The 17,255-nt window shown below is 46.8% G+C and overlaps 8 protein-coding genes across 8 annotated transcripts; 2 read left to right on the top strand and 6 right to left on the bottom strand.

Moving 5' to 3' along the window:
* Positions 1–1,404: 1,404 nt before the first annotated feature.
* Positions 1,405–1,863, bottom strand: DFJ58DRAFT_797088 (uncharacterized protein). The gene has a single exon (XM_041390614.1). The coding sequence runs from the start codon at positions 1,666–1,668 to the stop codon at positions 1,420–1,422; it is 249 nt and encodes an 82-aa protein (XP_041241933.1). The 5' UTR covers positions 1,669–1,863; the 3' UTR covers positions 1,405–1,419.
* Positions 1,762–2,457, bottom strand: DFJ58DRAFT_477466 (uncharacterized protein). Its single transcript, XM_041380573.1, has 5 exons — positions 2,390–2,457; positions 2,177–2,332; positions 1,999–2,124; positions 1,841–1,938; positions 1,762–1,786 (listed from the first exon to the last, which is right to left on the bottom strand). Exons 2-4 carry the CDS (start codon positions 2,291–2,293, stop codon positions 1,909–1,911), a joined length of 273 nt encoding a protein of 90 aa, XP_041241934.1. The 5' UTR covers positions 2,294–2,332; positions 2,390–2,457; the 3' UTR covers positions 1,762–1,786; positions 1,841–1,908.
* Positions 2,458–5,549: 3,092 nt separating this feature from the next.
* On the bottom strand, positions 5,550–5,954 carry DFJ58DRAFT_631456 (uncharacterized protein; the record flags this gene model as incomplete). Its single annotated transcript, XM_041381209.1, has 2 exons — positions 5,550–5,798; positions 5,847–5,954. Coding segments are annotated over 2 exons (357 nt in total), but the record flags the coding sequence as incomplete, so codon positions are not given.
* Positions 5,955–6,873: 919 nt separating this feature from the next.
* Positions 6,874–8,920, bottom strand: DFJ58DRAFT_477535 (kinase-like domain-containing protein). Its single transcript, XM_041380574.1, has 6 exons — positions 8,123–8,920; positions 7,971–8,057; positions 7,617–7,918; positions 7,439–7,565; positions 7,280–7,385; positions 6,874–7,224 (listed from the first exon to the last, which is right to left on the bottom strand). The coding sequence occupies exons 1-6, from the start codon at positions 8,846–8,848 to the stop codon at positions 7,061–7,063; spliced, it is 1,512 nt and encodes a 503-aa protein (XP_041241936.1). The 5' UTR covers positions 8,849–8,920; the 3' UTR covers positions 6,874–7,060.
* Positions 8,921–9,717: 797 nt separating this feature from the next.
* On the bottom strand, positions 9,718–11,677 carry DFJ58DRAFT_730028 (uncharacterized protein; the record flags this gene model as incomplete). The annotated part of the gene is made up of 9 exons (XM_041385820.1): positions 9,718–9,869; positions 9,921–10,272; positions 10,324–10,392; positions 10,447–10,545; positions 10,608–10,858; positions 10,928–11,199; positions 11,254–11,430; positions 11,481–11,595; positions 11,653–11,677. 9 exons carry the CDS (start codon positions 11,675–11,677, stop codon positions 9,718–9,720), a joined length of 1,512 nt encoding a protein of 503 aa, XP_041241937.1.
* A 692-nt stretch (positions 11,678–12,369) lies between these two features.
* Positions 12,370–15,225, top strand: DFJ58DRAFT_730029 (uncharacterized protein; the record flags this gene model as incomplete). The annotated part of the gene is made up of 9 exons (XM_041385821.1): positions 12,370–12,473; positions 12,526–12,812; positions 12,873–12,935; positions 12,995–13,305; positions 13,359–13,688; positions 13,744–13,929; positions 13,983–14,125; positions 14,205–15,035; positions 15,096–15,225. 9 exons carry the CDS (start codon positions 12,370–12,372, stop codon positions 15,223–15,225), a joined length of 2,385 nt encoding a protein of 794 aa, XP_041241938.1.
* A 431-nt stretch (positions 15,226–15,656) lies between these two features.
* On the top strand, positions 15,657–16,317 carry DFJ58DRAFT_663094 (hypoxia induced protein conserved region-domain-containing protein; the record flags this gene model as incomplete). The annotated part of the gene is made up of 2 exons (XM_041382333.1): positions 15,657–15,765; positions 15,830–16,317. 2 exons carry the CDS (start codon positions 15,657–15,659, stop codon positions 16,315–16,317), a joined length of 597 nt encoding a protein of 198 aa, XP_041241939.1.
* An 86-nt stretch (positions 16,318–16,403) lies between these two features.
* DFJ58DRAFT_477547 (uncharacterized protein) lies at positions 16,404–16,960 on the bottom strand. Its single transcript, XM_041380575.1, has 2 exons — positions 16,708–16,960; positions 16,404–16,645 (listed from the first exon to the last, which is right to left on the bottom strand). The coding sequence occupies exons 1-2, from the start codon at positions 16,840–16,842 to the stop codon at positions 16,490–16,492; spliced, it is 291 nt and encodes a 96-aa protein (XP_041241940.1). The 5' UTR covers positions 16,843–16,960; the 3' UTR covers positions 16,404–16,489.
* Between the last annotated feature and the right edge of the window lie 295 nt (positions 16,961–17,255).

The following is a 17,255-nucleotide window of genomic DNA, read 5'->3' on the forward strand; positions in this document are numbered from 1 at the left end:
GATATATAAAACTTCAAGCAACACGGCGGCACGGCCCTGCAGTCAATATCCCGTCCGTCCAATATATGATGACATTCCTTCTCGAAGTTCAATATCGTCATTCCCGATCAGTACGTTACAAGTCGCTTAGAACCAAGGGCCGATTCAACCGCTCAAGATAAGCAAAAAAAAGTAAAATGAAACATACATGTGGCAAGAACAAAAAGACGAGAACCAAAGGGCGCTAAGGTGTCTACTTTTGGAGTTCAAGAAGGAACGGACGTGATGCGGAATGGAGAACAGATGACAACTTCAAAATGGAGTCCATAACCCCAGACTTCTGATTAATCTATTCCACCACTGAAGAGCGTTCCAACCGGCCTCATACTCTTTGTGGGCCAAGTCAGGGAACATCAATATTAAGCAGACGAATCAGGCTTAATCAACCATGATAGCAGGTTTCCTGAAATTCTGGCGTGACATGCCAATAGAAGTACTGGAGAACCACGGGCACTTTCTGACTTCTTTGAACCCATGTCACAACGTATATGGCTTCTACTAGTTGGTTAATCGATGGGGTTTGAAGCTTGAAGTTGAACGTATAAACAATCACAAAGCATACCGCTGCAATCGGATCACCCAGTCTCAGATGGATCAAGTTCGCAGAGAACAACCGCAATTTTTGATAGTTCGTGAAATATCAATGTGGTCAACGATGTCTGCCTTAGCACAAAGAGGCTGCCAAAAACTGGTATCAGTACGAAGTGAGATACGAAACATGCCAGTTTCTTGAAACCATCAGCCCAAGGGCACCCTGGCATAGTCTGAGATCCTAAGATGGGCTACGAATGAGTCGGATCATTGAAGAAGTTATCCAATTCATCGCCCGACTTGATGATTGCACTGCCCATCAACGTACCGAAAGGATATGGATGAAACCCGCATATCCCGAGACCTAAGCGCTTTTACTACCAGCCTCCATCGAAGAAGACACAGGTATAACCGGCATATGTTGGACTGTTTCTAGATATCTTTTTTCGTCAGCGTCGCGAACCATTCAAGATGAGTACTCTTGACGTGTCACTAGTGAGTTGCTAGTGAGGCTATCGATGTTCTACAGGGTGAATGCCATGAATGCGCGACGAATGACAGTAACAGTTGAGAAACGCTGGCTCGAAAAACGCAGCGGTCAGTCTAAGCTTAAGAGCGATTGGCGCAAACTTACGTGTTACAGCCCATGAAACATTGGCAGTCTAGTACTAGCATGTTCGCCTCTTTGGGCCGTATAGAGATTGTGCGAAAACCATTTACAACACCTGGCTATCAGAGTTTGAATAGAGACTTGGTACATATATAAATTTTAATCTAATTAGGGACACTCGCACCTGGGAGCTCGCGGTTAACTCAAGCTTATCCATGCTTATCCTTACACCACCCCAATTATCCGATTTGTACGTGGCAAACAAAATACGTTACATGCGCTGCTGTGTGCCAGTTTAAATATAAGTCACTGATCATAAGGTGTATGTAAAGAACAAAAACAGGAACCACGAGGCACGATTGCGAATCGCTTGCAGTAAGAACACTGCCAGTAATGAAGGTGCAGTGCAATGCAGAACTCAGGACGGAGATCTCGTCAACGAAACTACTTAGAAACAACCCCAGGCCTAGGATTCGTCCAATCCACATCTAGAAAGCATTTCGACTGACGACCACCGGGCCAAGCGGTAAGAGGGGTCAAGATCACCGCTGCTTTGGTCTGTCCCTGCAAGTTTGGTCGCATGTGGCCATTCGACACCCCGAAGAGCTGTAATAGGTAATATTCAGCACGAAGTTCAGAGACAAATCAAATGTCACCAACCACGATCGTGCGCGTCATGAAATTCTGACATGTCATTATTCTCAAACCATGGGTGCATCGTGAGATCTTCAAACCCATATCACATCAGGGCTAAAGGTCTAAGTAATTGTCACAGTAAATAAGTAATTGGGTTAGAAATGAGTAACAACAAGGTTTACCCCTGCAACCAAACTAGCGACAGATGAATTAAGTCGCTCAAATGCGGGGAACAACTTGACCGTGTTAGACAGTTTGCAGTGCCAAGTAACATAATCGATTGTGGCCTTCTCCGTGGCAAAGAGTGGCTGAGAAAGACGACATCAATAACGTTGTATCAAAATGAGACACGAAACTTGCCTGATGGCTAGGAGAGACAAGCTCATAAAGAACGCACCCAAAAGACCACCAATCTACGGTGATTCCATATTTCGTAGGTCGTGGATTTTTCCTGTTGTGTAGCATTTCGGGCGCCATACACTGGATAGTTCCCGTCACGTCCGACGAATAATGCCACTGTCGATCCAAGTGTTTCCTGTGCACATAACAGAGGCCGAAATTAGCAATCCGCACCTTCTCTCGTATATCGATCAAGATATTTTAAGCTTTGATGTCTCGACGGATGATGCCCATGCAGTGAAGAGCATCAATACCAAGAGCCTTCCAAGTCAGAGTTGTGAGTCGTTGAATACTAGCAAAGATAATTACTCACCATCTGCGCACTCCACCTTCGAGCATTCGCGCAGCAGTAAATCATTTCCTAGAAATTCGCAGATGCGCGACAGGTGAAAAAGCTGAAAAAGCTCGCAGGAGAGAAGTACATACCATGGTGAAACAAATGTCGCGCCTTGTTTGAAAAGACATCTCTACTGGTATGGCAGGAACGTTTTCCCGGCAGGCCAAGTCTCCTGCTCAGACGTGATGCACTTGTAGACATCCAGCTCGTTCGAAAGGCCCTCTTCTGTACGATGGTGCTTTAGTTTTTTTTTTCGAAAAACCTTCAGACACAGCAAACGTCCCAATGAAATGTCTTCAGCTACCCAGGCCGTTGCAAAACCTCCCTGTTGCAGCATGACTCGCTTCTACCAGTGGTTTGACCGACTATGAGGTTTGAACGTATAAACAATCACAAAGCATACCGCTGCAATCATATCACCTACAAATGGATCAAATTCGCAAAGAGCAACCGCAACTTTTGACGGTCCGTGAAATATCAATGTGGTCAACGATGTCCTCTGCCTTAGCACAAAGAGGCTGCCAAAAGATGGTATCAGTACGAAGTGAGATGCGAAACATGCCAGTTTCTTGAAACCATCAGCCGAAGGACACCCTGGGGCCTGCATAGTCTGAGATCCCGAGATGGGCTACGAATGAGTCGGATTATTGAGGATATTATCCAACTCATCGCCCGACTTAATGATTGCACTGCTTGTCAACATGCCGAAAGGATATGGACGAAACCTGCATCCTGGACCTAAGCGTTTTTACTACCAGCCTCCATCGAAGAATACACAGGTTTAACTGGCATGCGTTCAACTGTTTCTAGATATTGAATGTTTTCGTTAGCGTCATGGACCATTCAGGATGGGTCACCACTCTTGAGTCTTGACGTGTTACTGGCGAGGACCATCGATGCTCGAAAAAGACAAGGTGGATGCCGTGAATGCGCAACGAATGACAGCAACAATTGAGAAACGCTGGCTCAAAAAACGCAGCGGTCAGGCCTGAAACTTAAGCTTTAAGAAGAGTAATCAATTTGGTGTGCAAACTTACCTATTACAGCATGATAAACGATAGACGAATTCACCGTAAAATTACAAATCGTAAGTTGATCATATGACGGACACTACTGACTGACCAGTGACTATTGGTACGTAGGTAACAGACATAGGATAAGTAACTAAGCACTCGGAAATTACATACAAGATCATTTCCTTCAAGACCCCAAAGACCCTGGACTGTCATCGTCCCTTGGCGAAGTCTTTGGGTTGTCGATCATGCAACGCAGATCGTTATCCAAGCCCCGTACAGAGGATAGTGCAGCATCAACGTCAGCCGGAGCGATTACACCGAGAGGCACATGCGCTTGTATCCCCTGCAATAATTCCAAAACCTCATGCACATCTCCGGCCAGATCTGTTAGCTCGTTCAACTCCGGAGCACTGTTGACCCCTCGCAGATTCTGCCTAGTCACTGTAACGAGGTCTGGTATTGCGTCAAGTGAGGGCAATGTCAATGCCTGCTTCCACATTGTCCTGACGAGTGTCTGCCATCTCTCCTGGGCAGGGCTGGAAGGAATCATCTTTGAGGGATCGGTCCACATGAAGATCCCAGCAAGGTAACATCCGAGAATCCAGGGTTCGCATCTAGAATTTGCCTCGAGGAGATGTGTGCACCGCTGGAGATGGCCATCGCGGGTCAGACGGTCACGCCACTCATCATTCATTGTCAGGGCAAAGATGATGCTGGCGTAGCGACGATCTCGATCATGGTGGAAAGAGGCGTCGGGGCCATCGTGGAATGTCTGGTCCTGATTAGGACGTACAGCAGTTAAAATGGCATAAGAAAGCCTGTCCAGGAGGGTTGCATCCACACCCTCTGGCATGGACTCATTTGTGATGGAAGCCAGTTCTTCTCGAGCATTAGAAATAGCTCTCAGCGCAGCATGCCGAACTCGGGGAGGTTTAGTGGGACCCATACAACGGATAAGGGTCGTGATGTAGGAGCGTCGCTTGACAGAGCTTCCTAGTCCATGCATGGCGCTCAGCGCGAGCAGAGCATCACCTTCAGTTTCTTCGTCTTCTTCGCGACTTGCTTCATCCGCGAGGTAGTCGATAAGCCAGTCAAATTCTTCATACCTGGGCATCAGCCCGTCACTGTGACGCCACCACCGAAGATCGCCATGCCAAATCAAGTATTCATCGTCCGGAAGTGAAAACCGATCAGGAATCCCGTGAACAACCATTGTTCTTAGAGCGGTACGGGCGTCAGCCTTAAGTATTTGCCAAGTGGTCTGTTGCTGTGCGTTTATGAGCTGTGTGTAAGCGTCACGGCTGTCCATGAACGCATCGCGAATAAAACGGCTCTTTCCCCCCCAACAATCCCAGGTATACTGGGATTTCCGACGAAGGTCTGGACGGATATCCAGCGACTGGCCCCAAAGATGTGCCATGGCCTTGCCACACTTTACAAATACCTCCTCGCTGTCACGACATGCAACGAAGTTATCACGTAATCGTGCATAGATTGCAGAAGGATCAAATTTCTGCGGCCACTGTATGAGGGGTACCATCCCAGCTGCAGCCTCGACAACTTTAGGATTCGTGGATGTCTCTAGTATCCAGCGCATGGCCGTCAATTTGATGGATGTGTCATTGAGAGTCGAAGTCGATCTGTCCGGAAAGTATTTTTTCCAGATAGCTTTCATCGCCTCCGACCCTGGTGTCTGGAAAGGACTGTCCGGACGCAACATTGACACGATGATGGTACCTGCATAGAAGAGGATGCCGGATGCTGTGGTGCAGATAATAACGCTAGATATTGTTGTTTGCTGGGTCCACATGTTGGCACTGAGGGACAAGCCAAATAGGAGGAGTGAGATCTGGAGGAGCACGAGGAACGCCTGCAAGACGGTCTGGAGGTGAAAATGCCTCACACCATCTAGTTTTCTCTGCCTCTGCATGCCACGTTCCTCCAGAGACCCCCGTCCGCGAGCTCCCTTATAAGCGTTGAGCCATTGTTTCCCCATGACCGCCCCGAACGCGGCCAAGAGACTAAACAAGAGGCTGGCGTATGCGAGTGCTTGCACCCAGACGGTTGAGGAAGGAAAGCCCGTGGACGAGGAAAGATTGCTGATGTCGTGTACACCATTTGGATCAGCTATTATTTTTATTAGGTTTAGCAAGAGGACATTTGTATTATCTCCCGGGTTAGGCTGCATTCCGATGATGAAAGTGGAGTTGACAGCTGAGAATAAACCAGCCTTGTTCGCTTGTGAGACTTGTCGTGACAGGTTTAAACAGGAACGCACAAAAGTCAAGATAATGCCCATATCGTCATTTGCACGCGAGAGGAAGCCATCATCGTACTCCATCGAAACTGTATCGTATGTCGCCCAAAACTTTGAATAATCTTCTTTGTCGCGTTCTTGAGTGTGAGTTATACCAAGCCAAAGCCCTTCGGCGTTAGGGATCTGTTCATCAGTCTGTGGCCTTTAGGCCCAACACAGTCAGTGCTCGAGTATCCCGTAGCAATTAATTGATACTTACACATTCTTAGCAGGACCTCCTCGACGGCCTGCAGCAGGTTCCTCTGAATCGCTCGCTTGTATGCTGCTTGATCGCATCCCTGTAAGTCCATAAGCGTTACACTCAGCCCAGTCTAGCTTGCCACTCACTTGCTTGTTGGCATGTTAGCATGGTCAGGTGCGTGACAGGGTTGCGATGACGCGTTTTGTGTGTGTTGGGCTATGGTGGACATAGAGGTAGAAGCAGGGCGGGAGAGATGATGGGGCTTCAAGATGAAGCATATAATTGCTGTGCTGGCGTCAAAAATTTTACGTTGCAGAAGCATTCACGGAAGATGGTCATTCCGTAGTATCAAGCCTGACTCGGAGAAGTCCTGAGAGCCGAAGCCTTCAGTCGCCGATGGACTCTTCGAGACAGGCTCCTGAAAGTTGTCAAAATGATCACTCAGTATCGAAATTATGAGTAGGTCCTAGATATTATGCAAGTACTAGAGCCAGGCAAACGAAGAGGGAGAAGCAGTCTTCGAAGTTGTGCGCATAACACGTCGCGTTGATTGCACATTTGTCACAATTGCGGTAGTGTCGAGACTCGACAGATTGCGTTTTGGTCTGGACTCTGGAGTGGACATAGACTCGGAGGTGGAAGCTGAAGACGAGTGAAGTTACATACAGCTCAAGTTGCTATGCGGCCAGCCTCAGGCCTCAACTACGTTTGCCAAAGCACTGTTGTCGATGGCCAGTGCTAAGTGCTAAGCTATAGTCCACTTACGGCTGTGCCCGAAGAACTGATATAGAACTTCCGAAGGGAACGTGTGGCTCAAGAGACATACATATATATCATTGGTTGCAAGGTGTATGCAAAGAACAAAAAGACGGGGACTACAAGGTGAGTCTACATCGCTGAAGGTACATTTAGGAATCATTTGTAGCAAGAAATTCTTGATGGGGGTCGTAGTGGAATGCAGAACTCGAAATGATGACCTCGGTAATGAAAAGAACTAAGAAACAACTCCAGACCGGCTGGGGTTCATCCAATCTACATCTAGCAAGCGTTTTGACCGACGACCACCAGGCCAAGCGGTAAGAGGGGTCAAGATCACCGCTGCTTTGGTCTGTCCCTGCAAGTTTGGTCGCATATGTGGCCATTCGACACGCCGAAGAGCTGCAATAGGTAGTGCATCAGCACGAAGTTCAGAGATAAATCAAATGTCACTAACCACGATCGTGCGCGTCATGAAATTCTGACATGTCATTGTTCTCAAACCATGCGTGCATCGTGAGGTCTTCAAACCCATATCGCATCAGGGCTAAAGGTCTGAGCAACTATCACAGCTAATAAGCAGTCGAGTTAGAAAATGAGTAATGACAAGGTTTACCCCTGCAACCAAACTAGCGACAGATGAATCAAGCTTGCTCAAATGCGGGGAACAACTTGACCGTGTTGGATGGTCTGCGGTGCCAAGTAACATAATCAATTGTAGCCTTCCCTGTGGCAAAGAGTGGCTGAGAAAGAAGACATCAATAAGTTGTGTCAAAATGAGACACGAAACTTGCCTGATGGCTAGGAGAGACAAGCTCATAAAGAACGCACCCAAAAGACCACCAAGTCTACGGTGATTCCATATTTCGTAGGACGCGGATTTCTCCTGTTGTGCAGCATTTCGGGCGCCATACACTGGGTGGTTCCCGTCACGTCCGACGAATAATGCCATCCGTCGATCCAAGGGTTCATTGTGCATATAACAGAGGCCGAAATCAGCAATCCGCACGTTCTCTTGTATATCGATTAAGATATTTTCAGCTTTGATGTCTCGATGAATGATGCCCATACAGTGGAGAGCATTGATACCAAGAGCCTTCCAAGTCAGAGTTGTGAGTCGTTGAATTCTAGCAAAGATAATTACTCACTATCTGCGCACTCCACCTTCGAGCATTCGCGCCGCAGTATGCCGATTCACGAGTCATATAATAAAGTAAATCATTTGCCATCAATTCCTAGAAATACGCAGATGCGCAACAGGTGAAACAGCTGAAAAGGCTCGCAGGAGAGAAGTACATACCATGGCGAAACAGATGTCACGCCTTGTTTGAAAAGACATTTCTAGTTCCATCAGGAACATTTTTCCTGCAGGACAAGTCTCCTGCTCAGACGCGATGTGCTTGTAGACATCCAGCTCGTTCAAAAGACCCTCTTCTGTACGATTGTACTTGAGACGTTTTTTTCGAAAAACCTTCAGACACAGCAAACGTCCCGATGAAATGTCTTCAGCTGCCCAAGCCGTAGCAAAACCTCCTTGTTGCAGCATGCATAACTTACGAAAGGGGCCTCGAACGGATGGCATCGAAGCCCGAGCAGGAACTGGAGAAGGGCCGATCGGCTTGCAGTCAGAAGGATGTTGAAGTCCACGAGAGAGATTCGCCAGGTTAATATCCTCTGAGACACCGGACCGTGACTCCACGGGAGGGACGGCGATAGGCAGAGGCGTAATATCAGGTGCATAAGAACCAGCCCAGGGTTTTTGAAGTGCATTTGTAAGGCTTGCCAATTTCTCTCGTGGGGGAAGTGCTGAGGCAGAACTTCCAAAAGAGCTGGAGTCCTGGAGGCGCTCGGTGTGCTGTTCTTCGCGGGGGGAAATGTCGATTTTGACAGGGACCGCATCCTGAGGACGTGATGGCCCAGATGTACATGACCCCGAGTACACTAGTTGTGGTTCTGATGGAGATGGAAGAGTAGTCAACTTCAGAGTGACCTTTGGGCCAAGACAGAGGCGATCGCCAGTTAACATGGTGATGATCAGTATGAGGACAAGACAGAGAATGCTGTTAATGAGCGAGAGATCGGTGTACTGATGGCTTGTTGGTAGAACCACGGTAGATATTTAAATGACGGGTTATAGACCTACCATTTTGTGATTATCTTAAAACACCCATAGCGCAACCAAGACGACCGAACAATGTCACAGGTAGGATTGTTTCGCTGCATCTGCCTATAAAATGTGGGTGGTAAAAACGATGACGCTTTGAAGGATCTTGTGTGGCACAATCAAAGCACGTCGCGACAACAGGTCATTTACCAGCAGACAAATAAACGCGACAAAACGAGCGTGGTGCTTTACACCTCACCAGCTGCCAAAAGTCCTATGGAATAGAAAAGGAACATGTTAAAGTCGCAATGATACTTTGATAGGCTGCAAGTGCCAAGGAGTGCCGCTGAAGCCCATTGTCATCATGATGAAGTTCAACCGAGGGCTTACTATTACTGAACGAGTATCACAATGTCTTTCATGATCAAGATGGACAAAACCCGGAGTCGTCCTGAGGACCCAGATAAGTGGTTCGTCGATCTCGGAAACTGGTATTAGTTGGGTGTTCATGTTAACCTTACTACTCGTAGTACTAAGTTCGAGTCGTAACGGTATAACAGAAACTGCTTACATCATCATATCTGTTGTCTATGGAAGACAGGACGGCCGCGCTCGTTACATAGCGTGACAACACCCCATACTAGGCAGGTGTGATGCAGGGACTCCGTACACCTGTGCCCACTCAAATTTTTTAATCAATGTGTGGCCAAGCGCCATATTACTATAGTCCAAAGGACGACAAAAACAAGAACACAAAAACAAGAACACAAAAAAATGAACTCTACAGTAAGCTACCAAACATATGTTTCGTCATTGTCCTCCTCATCAGAGAATCCTGTAATAACCAAACCCTCCTCTTCTATGATCGGAGCTGTAGGGAGTAAGTCGGCACCTGGTTCATCCAGTTCAGCCAGTTCATCCAGCCGGCGATGATCGGATGCATCTGTTGTACAATAATTTAAAACAAAGTTAATTCAAATTGAGAAAAACATACTGAGACCATGTCCGCCGTGAATACCACCCATGTAGTAAGCACTATCAGTATCCCCATGAAAAAACAGGTCCTTTTGGTTGTCAAGGAGAGGCAAAGGCTCTTCGTCCGAGTTGGTGATGACATCTGTAAGAGAATCGACAACGGCTGGTGTCTGTGCAGCGTGCTGAATAGAATGATACAAAGCTAAGTAAATTGTCCATGCGGACTGGCGAGTGACTGGAGGACGGCCTAAATCATCATAACAGTCTTGAATAAGATCATTGAGTGGTTTGGGAACCAAATCAAAGACAGGATGGTCGGGTTTCACATAGATATTGCGGACGTGGTCAATAGCATCTTGATTGACTGATACCTAGTACAATGATAAGCCAGTTAATTACAATGCGCATTCAAATAAATATACCTTGAAGTCTAAAGCTCCAAAATCTTCTGCAGACTCGTATATTAGATTAGGTACGCCGTGCGGCAGCACCTAAAATGCAATTGTAAGTGCTAAATGAATGTAAATGAAAACTAATTGAAATACCTTGTTACGATCTGGCCTCTTGAGGGTGTTGTTAACACGGTCCTGATACCTGTCGAGCTCGCACTGTAACCATGGAATAAGACCCAACGGAAGATCATGCTAAATGCGCAACTGTAAGCAAACTTAAATTGTCAGAGAACTAGAGCGAAGGTCACTTACACCTGAAGGGTGTTGTCACTATCGTACCAGCCATTCTCCACTCCTTCGTCCAGAAGCGTTTCAAAACCAGGGGTAAACCGACGCCGTAACTGTGACCAGGTGATCTCCGGTTTCACATTCTTCTTTGACCGCATCCAACGGTGTTGTAATGTACCTTGCAGTGCTGGATCGTACATTTGGCGCAGCATGGTATGTGCATTGGCGATTCCGTAGTTTTCAGTGCCAGGATCGCTCTGAGTCACCATCGGAATGTCTGTCATACGCAGGTAGGGCAACTTGAATAAGTAAAGAGTGCAATAGATAGTTATTTGAATAAACTTACGGCCCAGTTTCTCGATGGTATCGAGATAGTATGTGAGAATGAGTTGAGGGTTGCGGTTCGAATGCCATACCCGAATCCACATTATACGGCCGGAGAATGGCTCTACCCCAGTATGCAATCCAAGACCGAATCGAAGCCACTTATCGTGCTGGTCAACGGCAATTATATCATTGACGCCAGCAGCCCAGAACCGCCTGCGCTTAAGGCGACCAGCTTTGCGTTGACGTACAAGGTCTGCTTCATAGGCGGCACAGTATGATATCACCAGATTTCTATATGATAGCTAGTCAGATCCCTTACAGAACAATGGTAATTGAATGAGTTACCTCGACACGTTCATTTCCTTTTCGTGAAATAGCAAAATTACCATTTCCCGCGCACCAGCATTTGGGTATGCCTGGCGGAGCTCGATCATAGCTTCGCGGATGGAATCAATGGAGTGGTTCTGCTTGCGGGTACGCAAAAGACCCATTTCGTTGCGTATCTCTTTGAACTTCGTGATCCTTCCCACAAACATTAGGAAAGCAGTACTAATCAACGGAAATTGACTGACCCTAGTCCATAGCGAGATGTATCATAGTGGTTCCGCAAATTCTCTACAATCTTCTTGTCAGTTTGACGAGCTTTCCAGTACCTAAGGATATGCGGAGTGATCTCCTCAAGAGGCGCTGATATCATAAGTTAAGTTATGTCAGCCTGTAGACTACACATACAGAAATACGTACGGGTTGGCTTGTTCTGGTTAGGCATAGCAGTACAAGTGGCGGTCACCATATAGCCAGTGTTTAAAAACTCAAATGCGAGTACTGGTAGAGATAAGAGTCAGCTGAATAGGAGTACTGAAGACCAATAAGAGAAGAGCGCACTGAACATCAATGAGAGAAGAGTGCACTAAGGTGCGCCAAACACCTCAATAAGAGTTAGAGATAGGCGCACTGAATACCCACAAATCAGAGTCAGAGATAGGAGCACTGAATAGGCACATAGGCCACTGAACACCCACCAATCAGAGACAAGCACACTGAACACCAATAGCACACTGAGCGCTGCACTGAAGACTTCAATAAAACAGGCAAACTAAACATCTCAATAAGAGTCGGTCATGCAGGCACATTGAATACTAACTTGAACACCAAGATCTTAGATAAGAGGTGGTTGAACAACAGCAAGATATAGCAAGATTATAGTCAAGGCACGTCTTGCAGACTGAAACACAACACTGTCTGAACACAACACTTACAGTTTGGACACGACAAATGGCGGCTGAGCCCGACATGAACAAAAGTCCGACATGAACAAGTCCGCAGCTGTACTGAGCCCGGGTGTGTAAGGTTATAGAATAATGAAGTCCAATACAAAAGTCCAACACATCAACACGCTGGATGCTCGATGCACTGTTCAAGTCCATTTTGGCTGGATACCAACTGAATGTAACCATAATCATGGTGACTCTGATCCTACCTATCCAACATGGAGAATTCGGCAACTCTCAACTTACTAGATGCACCTCAGTGCTGCGGGATAAACCTCAACTTAGACGCAAGCGGTGAGTTGTACTGGATGGTCCAATATATAAGTCCGTCACTCAAGTGTCATAGGGCCATTTTTCTAACAGCATTCCTCCTCATCGCACAAGTACTTACTGCCACTGCCATTATATCCAACATGGAACTTGTATCTCAGTTCACTGAGGATGCTATTGCCAAGGAGGATCGTATCTGTGGTCAACCTGCTTGTGGTAGCATTATCCTGAAAGGCGCTCCATATCATTACATTGCCACTATTGTGCCTAGCCAGCCTGGTCGCTTCATCTGTAGGGCATGTTACTTGCGATATGCACAGAAGCTTTCGACATCAGTCCGACCCTCTTCAGTTCGCCCTTCTTGTAAGTACACTTAAATTTCCTATGTAATTTTTGGTCAATGACGCAATTGATTATATTTAGCTGCACAATCACTCCCTGATCCTGACGTCATACGGCAAAGTGTAAATGCTGCACAGCGCAGATGTAAGTCCCATTTCTCTACTTAGAACTTGTAATTACATCTCAATGGCGGAATTTCTTAGCTACTATCAACCCTCCTCGTGTGGTTCCTTTCCTATCTCAGCCCTCAAGTAGCGCTATGCATATGGGCCGCCTTCCAGGCCCAGATATTGCCGTGCCTTTATCGTGGCAACAACCACCAGTCAGTTCCAGCCAGAACAGGGTACCTGGTCCCACAGGGTACTCGGCGCACCATGCTCAATATAGTTTGGAGCGTGAGCGATGGGCTAAACTAGCATATGCTCCACCCCCTGCAGAGACTATCACATTAGAGATAACAGCTGTGTATGAGGGAAACTCACGGAAGAAAAGCGGACGTGGTATCAACTTCGGGGTATGATTTTTTCTATCTCTCTTGTGTTCTTATATTTCTAATGCGCATACCAGAATATATGTGAAGGAAAGAAGGATATTGATGCTCGCTTGGACGCCCCTAGTCTCATAGCGATTGCATTCGATACCATTCTACCCAAAATCCTCACATTCGGAAGGGGATTTCCATGGCGCTCTCATGAATTTGTCGTCCGAGATGCTGCCTGGGTTGACCTATCTGGGCATTTGCCCGCCATTCCATACTTTTTGGCTCAGTGCTTGGTCCAATCTCGACATGCGCCGAAGACGACGACTTTCAAGACTAAGAAATTCTCGCTCATGGTTGTTGTGCCTGCAGCGCAGTGGAGTGAGTATGAGGAATGGCTCGAAAGAACTGAAGAAGAGGTAAGATTTCACTTGTTCAAGGTGTTGCGCATCAACTAACTCATAGTTTTCTTAGGAAACCTTGCATGAACAGCTTCAACGACGCCGATCCATCCACACTGATATTGAAGATCAAGACCCTCATGCTGTCGGTACTGACTTGGACGACTATGAAGACCCAGACCCTTTTGCTGGGCAACTTGAAGAAGACGACGACCCTTTTGGTAATGACATGGAACCTCCATATAGTCTATCTACTGTGGTATGTGATCCTACCATTACTCAGTTGTTTGACGGCTCACAGCACCCACTCAGATGCGCACATCAGCAAAGCGAGCTCATGTTCGAGGCGAGAGTGACTCCACAAGTAGTACTGTCTCGCCTCCCCGTAAGAAGCTGGCGCATGTATTTCGCCTCCCTGACCGTGATGATCTCAAAGAGGCCTTGAAAAATGGAGGGTAGCATGGATGCTGCACGCGCACCTAAAGGTAAGAGTTCATTCTCATCTTAATTTCTAGAATCTAAATGCGCATTGAGTTTAGTTTATGATCTACGCAATGAGGACATCCAATTCCATCAAATCCCTGTGCGTCCACTAGCTGATATCTTGAAGACTCCTCAACACCGTTCATTTGAACTTGACATCTCCAATTCATCTATTGGCCAACTCACTATCGATGTCCCCCTTCGCAGCATGATTGGGATTGGTGCTTTCAAGACAGCACATCCAGGGTGGCTAACACTATCCCCTCTGTCCTCCAGTGGCCTTGGATCCCGCACTCAGCAGGATGTCATCGTTAAGCGGCCATTCTACAGACCTTCCTCTCACACCGGCGCTGCTGCTGGATCCAACACCCTCAAGATCGCACGTTATGCATTAGCAGATGAGCTCCAAAAGCTCTTAAATGAAAGTAACGTGTTGTACTGGGCGAAATCACTCCTTAACTTTACTTATGAATACATCGATCACTGTATCGATGCAGCATCAAGTCCTCCATCTTTCCAAATACCCCGCGTGCGCTTTGTGGATGCAGGGATTGCTTTAGCATTTTCTCATCACTTGTCGAACGCTCAGGGGACATCCAATCAAGCTCCCACAGCAGACGTTAAGGCAGGGACGTTTTCAGCGGTGTATCTCCTTGAGGAGCCAGTGACATTCGACAGTCCTGGTAATCAGACATTTACCAAGTTTATCCATAATAAGGACTGCGAACCGTCACTTGATGACGATGAATATGGCTATGACCTAGCCGTCTTTCTTGCTTTCACTCAGCACATTCAGTATGCGAAGACAGACGGTCTAGCCTTTGTTTCTGATTATCAAGGCAGCACAGCGCTTTTGACCGATCCTCAAATATTGACCCACCGGTGTGTTTATTTTCAGCTAGTATTAATTGCGACATTTGCTCATCACAGTTGCTTGTCTAGTTCGGTCGGTGATGGAAACGATCATTTTGGTGATGGAAACATCGCAAGCATGGTGGATGACTTTGAGACGAAGCATGTTTGTAACTATTACTGCAAGTGGCCAGGATTTGGATTGGAGGTATATGCTTAGGAGACATTTTGACGGACCTTGATACGAAAGTTTTAATAGACTGCGTCTGCCTCTTCCAAGTCAGAAAATATATATAATATACTAAAGAAGCTTGGTCACAAACTCACATTTTCATTGGCTCATTGTCTCCTGACCAATTTTTCACCTGACTTGCAACAATGTCACCTGACCGGAAAACGTGGCACTTTTTCCTCGACAGATTACGTAAGTCGAGGAAAAAGTGCCACGTTTTCCAGTCATGTGAGGTTGGTACTAGTACTTGTAAATAACTTATTTATTTCAGTTCGAAGTATACGGAGTCCTATTGCCTTATATGTGTTTGTGACATGACTAAGTGAGCGCGGCCGTCCTGTCTTCCATAGTTGTCCTGCACTGTGCACAGTGCAGGGAAATCAACCAAGCTGTTTGTTCTATGATACACGTCATTCAGGATGTCCACCTCTCCCGCTGCTGTTCCAACCACACCGAGTCTTCACACAGGAGAGTCCTACCAGGAGAAGGCTTGGAGAAAATTTAGGGAGCAACCATTAGTCCCTATCGGTTCGTACGATTGTGCCCCTCCAAAATTGAATATTGATTTTGACCGTCTATGGTGTGTCTGCAGGTACCCTTGTGACATGCGGTGCACTGATAATGGCAGCAGTCAAAATGAGACGAGGCGACTCCCAATCTCTGAATAACTGGCTACGTGTTCGCGTCATCGCTCAAGGTGCAACTATCGCCGCTGTCTGTGCAGGAACCTACGCAATGAGCTCGAACGTCGGTGATGAAACGAGACAAACGAGACAGATTGACGAGATACAGGCACACCGAGAAGCTCGTGCGGGTAGGGAGCGAAAAGAGTTTGAGGACCGTCTGAAAGATGCGGAAAAGCAGTGGAAAGAGACTGAAGACGCTGTATCACGGAGGGACTTGAACACGAATATTGTCAAGGGTGTCTCGACCCCCAACGTGCTGCCAGTCGTTGAAGACCAAACACTTCAAAGTTCATCGCAGTCTGGTTCAAGTTGGTCAAGGTATGTTAGGTGGCCATGGAACGGATCTTCTACCTCCTCAAACTCAAGTACTGTGGGCGACAAAAAATCATCGTGATACAACAATCTACGTTGCCTTCTGCAGATCATGATACAGTACACATTGGCATTAGCCCTCAACGTGTCGCATCCAGGTGAATAACGTTCTGATTCGGGGGCTGAGACGGTAAACATAAAATTGAACATGATCTCTACTTTGCTTTCATCATCGAAGTGTCTGGTATCTTCGTTCACGTATCTTCTCTGGTATGGACGTCATTCTGTTCTTCGACTGCCAACCGCGAACCACCATACAATTGATTAAGGACCGCACTGCGTCTCAATATCGCAAGCTCTTTTACAGCCTTATCATATGCTTGTGAAAGCGTTGTAGAGTCTTGTTCCGCCTAATTAGTAAGTCAATAACATTATAATACTATCATTGTCGAATTATAAAGTCTAAACATACTTGCATCCCACGGAATGTGTCCTGCGTTCTCGAGACAAAGTAGTTGCGGAAGTTGTACGAACTGAACGATTTGGCTGTCCGCAAAGTGGATGCGTAGAGGCTTAGTATGGCCTTGCGAGAAGGTTGGGTCGCCATTGCTATGGAGTCTAGATCGATGAGGTGGAGGTCCCTGAGAAATGCGATTTAAATGCAAGACAGTTAGCAGTGGTCATAGGCTAATCACTGCCACAACACGCCTGCCGTTGACGGCAAGTAATCAAGACCCCGACTCACAACTCTTTGGCTTCGACTCCGACTTCCCAAATATTAATCATACTATGATGCGAGTTTGCAACGCTTACCATTTCTAGACTCGTGCAACGCGCCCGCCGCCAGGGCGGAAATCTATTTTCTCTCCTTGTCATCCCTTCAGTACTTCTGGTCTTACTGCTGCATTCTCGACGAAAAAAAACACGTTCCTTATACCGGTGGCTATTTGCCCTGCTCACTCCCTCCTTATTGTGGACTGCTGCTCATATGGACAGTCACTAGTCACTACCGATTATGTG

The sequence above is a fragment of the Suillus subalutaceus genome, assembly GCF_016647625.1.
Source record: "Suillus subalutaceus strain FC151 chromosome Unknown DFJ58scaffold_82, whole genome shotgun sequence".
NCBI lineage: Eukaryota > Fungi > Basidiomycota > Agaricomycetes > Boletales > Suillaceae > Suillus > Suillus subalutaceus.